General features: G+C 41.1%; 1 protein-coding gene and 1 long non-coding RNA gene across 2 annotated transcripts in view; one reads left to right on the top strand and one right to left on the bottom strand.

The window, feature by feature from the left end:
- Window positions 1-4,599, bottom strand: part of TTC8 (tetratricopeptide repeat domain 8) — a 74,415-nt gene that overhangs the window by 25,263 nt on the left and 44,553 nt on the right. The window contains exon 8 of the mRNA XM_019518680.1: window positions 1,802-1,889. Within this exon, the coding sequence (XP_019374225.1) occupies window positions 1,802-1,889 (88 nt within the window). The remainder of the gene's footprint in view (window positions 1-1,801; window positions 1,890-4,599) is intronic.
- Window positions 1-4,599, top strand: part of LOC109298542 — a 16,554-nt gene that overhangs the window by 829 nt on the left and 11,126 nt on the right. Inside the window, exon 2 of the long non-coding RNA XR_002097641.1 lies at window positions 485-606. This is a non-coding gene — a long non-coding RNA (uncharacterized LOC109298542). The remainder of the gene's footprint in view (window positions 1-484; window positions 607-4,599) is intronic.

Consider the following 4,599-nt stretch of genomic DNA (forward strand, 5'->3'; position numbering starts at 1 on the left):
TTTTTTTTTTTTTTTTTTTTAAAGGCACAGATCTGTTTCCCCTAGGCTGGAGAACACTCCTTGTCCACACACAACTCGCAGGTAAGAACAAATTAAATTGAAGAAAAAAACAAAAGAAAACTAATGGCAGATAGGCAGTTTCTTTGCTCCTACAGCGATTCAATAGCACTTACATGGTTCAGGGTATCTTCCCCTTTCATGATCAGGCCCAAAATCAATCAGTTCCCACCCGCTATATTATATAATCATAATTCAAAAGCAAGAGAAAAAAAGGAAAAAACCCCAAAACAACCTTCTGTCAGTCTGAGAGGCTTGCAGCTGCTCCAACTTTTCCTGGTTCTCTGGTCTCCCCGTTTAAAGGACATAGCAGAGTGCAGCTCCCGTAGTTAGAGCTCCTTCGAGTTCCAAGACTGGAATCTGGTCTTCTCCCCATCCCTGGGATTTGCACCGCTGGAGTTCCCCATGTATCTTCTCCTCCTTGCAGTGCAGTTCCTCCACCAGAAGTAGGGCATCGGGTACAGGGAATGCCAATCTGGAAGGACCAGTGACGATGGCATTCCAGCAGCTGTGGCGTTCCCCGCATAAGCAATGCTTCCTCCTGGTCTGGTAAGTCTTCCCAGTTTTCCTTCCTTTTCTGTGAAGAGGTGGAGGAAGCCTCTTCACAGTTGTACATTTTTTTTTATTTCCAGTCTTCCTTTGAATCACGGGGACACTGGTTTAGCTAAGGCTGTGGGGGTTTGATGGGGACATGCTGAAGCTCTTGCAGGTACTTTGAAAACTCAGAGGTTTCTGGTCAGAAATTCTTGCTCTTCTGCTAGTTATACCAATTAACAAATTTGGTGTCACAAAGGATTTCACCCCCTAGGTCAGATTGGCAAGGATTATGATCCTCAGATCCTCCCTGGTCACTGCAGTGGCAAGGTACTGGCCATGTTCTTGCCTCCCCTGATTTTAGCTATGGCACATAGCATGTTCTTGGTGTTTCTGGTTTTGTGCCTTGTGGTTGAATGTGATCACAGGTTTGAAGTGGCAGTTTTGGAGACTCCTTGGGTAAATGGTTGCCTGTGAATGCAGGGAACTGGACTCAGTGGCCCAAGAGGCCCCTTCCAGACCTGTGTTTTGATTTCATAAGTGAAATCAGTTTCTAGCTTCCTTTAGTTACACTTATTGGTTTCCTAGGAGACTGCAGACAGCTACACTGTTTTTATGTATAGCAGCTCCAATTATCCTGCAGCTATAGAATCCTGATTGTTATTTGCTGTTGAAGAGAACACAATAAATAGCAGAGATAGTATCTTTAGACTTGTACATTCCCCAAAGAAATCCTGTTTAGCCCTCAAAACCAGTACTTTTTTCCCCCCAAGCACTCTCTTAACACAAACTGCCAAATCCATGTATACGTCACAATCTAAACCAGAGATTTATTTTTCCTACATCGGTATTTTATTGTATTTTGATTTTAAAGTATCAGAATAAGGCAAACTAAAGGAAATGCATAATAAAACCAACATTCTTTAAAAATAAAGCTTCATGCTAACATAATTTTAACTATTTTCTGGAATGCATGTCTTAAAATAAAAGCTCTCACTCTAATTTGGGCTAGTTCTGATGCTTAGCTTAAACTTGTTCTGACAGAAGACTGGTTTACTATTTTAAAAGGAAATTGTAAAGCTTTTAAATCAGTGTGTGTGTCAAGTTACATCTTCTCAGCCTGCTGGCCTTTGGATTTTCAGAGATATATTAGAATTTAAATTTATTTTAAAACAAATACATTCTGTTTGAATTGGAAAAATCTACTTACTTTTGCCAAATATAGTATTGTATCTATCATGTCTTGTTGCTTGAGAGCTGACTTAAATTGTTTTTCAGCTTCGCGATATAATCCTAACCTAAGAAATGCATAGAAAGTATTTTTTGTTCAAAATTAATAAAATAAATTATTAAGTGATAAAGTGCTATAGATTAACATCATACATGGGGTTTAATTAAAATGCCAAAGCTCACATTCTGACTTGGTTTTCTCTAAAAATTCACATTATTCTCACATACATCCACTTTAAAAATGTAAAGGATGCCAAATCAAGTGTTCAAATGTTACGAGGTGGGTAACTAAGGGTAACTGTGAAAGCTTAATTCAATCCCCATGCCTGGGTGCGCCTGTTTTATAGGCAAATTATATGACCTCATACTGTATTTTTCCACAGGGCTCCTGCCTCATCCAGGGCAGAACGGACTGTTACTCACTTAACAAGCAGTTTATTTAATATCTTGTTTTCTGTTCATTGTTCAGAGTATGGTCCCAAGCTCTATTTACTGTAAACTGTTCAAACCCTGCTCTTAATACAGAATTACTAATTTTCTTATGGGCTTTTTCTGTGGTGTGTATCATTCTAGTCTAGAGTTCTTTACAAACATTAATTTATTTTTCTCACCAGCGTGGTAAAATATAGGGGCATTATCTTCTCTGCAGATGGAGGAACTGACAAATTTTGTTTGTCTAATTCGAAAAACCCAGGACTTGACATTTAATTATATAGCACTTAATTTGCTCAATGTACATTTCCTGTTTAACATTAGTTGCAGCTGAGTTTTCAGCACTTTCCCAAATACTAGAGTCTCAGATTAGGTACCCAGGAACACAGGGTTAGCAATCAGCTCTGAAAAGTTTGTTGTAGCACATGGGAGTTCTGTAGTACAGGGAAGGCTAGAATCCAGTTGTGCAGGGCAGAATTCACCTAAAAGGAGACCATTATTTATCTCCTGCAATCTTCTGGCTTATTTATTTTTCACATTCCAGTCATTTCAACAAATAAACCAGGGATCTTAGACACAAGTCTTCTTCACTACATGGATCTAACTCATCCCAGAGCAAGTCTATCTTTTGTGCTAAATGAGACAAGTCTTGAGGCAAAAAACAGTATGCAACCATGTAATACCATGTTATAGAATACATATAATAACATATAATCGCCAAATTCAAGAGATACAGTCAAGCGTTAGACTTTACAATCTTAACATAATTTGTGTGTGGGTATGGGTGTTGTAGGGGGGGTTTCAGAGGGAGGGAGAAGAGGAGGAATCTGTTTAGTTTTAGTTTTTATTAAAAAGCAGACCGAAGAAGGATGTCTTGCATTTGAAAGCTTGTCTAACTTTATCTGAGCTATACAGTTGGTCCAACAAAAGATATCACTCTAAAAAATCCTTGCCTCTAACTGAAAAAACACACGAATTGTCATGTCATCATGTTGACAACCAGATGGCTCATCATCATTTAGATCAGGGGTGGGCAAAATGCGGCCCAAGGGCTGGATGCAGCCCACCAGGCCATTCTATCCGACCTGTGGGGCCCCTAAAAAATTTAGAAAATTAATATTAATCTGCCCTGGGCTGCCTGTTATGCAGCCCTTGATGGCTTGCCAACACTCAGTAAGTGGCCCTCTCCCCAAAATAATTGCCCACCCCTGATTTAGATCCTTAAGCCCATTGCTCAGACCACTGCCACTTGAATTGCATGAATAACAGACAGCAGTAGTAGGTTGTTATCCTCTGTGTGGACCTACAGTGTACACAGATGGGGCAATCTGCTGGTATGTTTCACAGATGCCAGCTGACTGCAGAGGAACAGCGAGGCTTGGGAACTTCTTATTCCATTCCAGGGGACACTTGTGATCACTGACTTCCCTAGGTTCCCCATCTTCTCCTTTCCCTCCAACCTGTCCCAAGTTATATCTCTATCTCTGTTTCCCCTTGTTGGCTCCTTATCCCAATCCTATTCTCTCATTTCAGTCTCTGGTGTCCTCACTTAACCTGTCCCAGTTCCCCTACTCCTAGCCCCTCCTCTGATCTTTTTCTCTTTCCCCCATGCCCATGTCACCTGGTCTTCCCTTCCAAGCTTCTTATTCAATCAGTGTCTTTCCCCTGACCAACTTGGCTGCTTGTTCCAATTTATTTGCCTTGCCAGTTCCAATTCTCTTCCAGCTGTTGCCCTTAGGCTCCCTGCTTGGTCTCAGTTTTCACTGCTCCCTCTCTCCTTGCTTAGCTAAGGTGCAATGTACCCAGTGCCAGTTCCACATTTCCACCTACCATACTTCAGTTACAAGCTTGCTCTTCATCCCCTCATGCCTTACTCCAAACTACCCCTCTACTCCAGGTCTGGCTCTTATCCCTTCAGCATTTGAATCTAGCAGTTTCTTCTTCCCTGCTGCCAGCAGTGAAACAATCAAAAGAACTACAGAGACAGTATCTCTGCTCTCGGTTCCAGTCCCCTTACCTAAAAGAGCTCAAAGCATCCTGGAGCTGAACTGTAAGGAAAATCCTACTTGGGCTCCTGCAATGTTGTTAGAATCCTGGACACAAATCACACTCCCATCAAATGTCAAGTCAAGTCCCAGCCCCAAAGCATCCTGAAGCCTCTCAAAGAGAAGCATTCAAGAATGTTTTCCCCTTAAGGGTAAACTTGTTTTCATCTTGTTCTCAGAAATTGCTGAATAGTTTGTTTTGTTTGTTGTTGGGGGTTTTTTTGTTGTTGTTGTTTTTTTGGGGGGGGGGGCTCAGATTGGGTGGTGAGACAAGGACATAACAGAATTGTTTGCTTTTTAA

This window comes from Gavialis gangeticus, unplaced genomic scaffold, assembly GCF_001723915.1.
Source record: "Gavialis gangeticus isolate Ggan-Ray unplaced genomic scaffold, GavGan_comp1, whole genome shotgun sequence".
NCBI lineage: Eukaryota > Metazoa > Chordata > Crocodylia > Gavialidae > Gavialis > Gavialis gangeticus.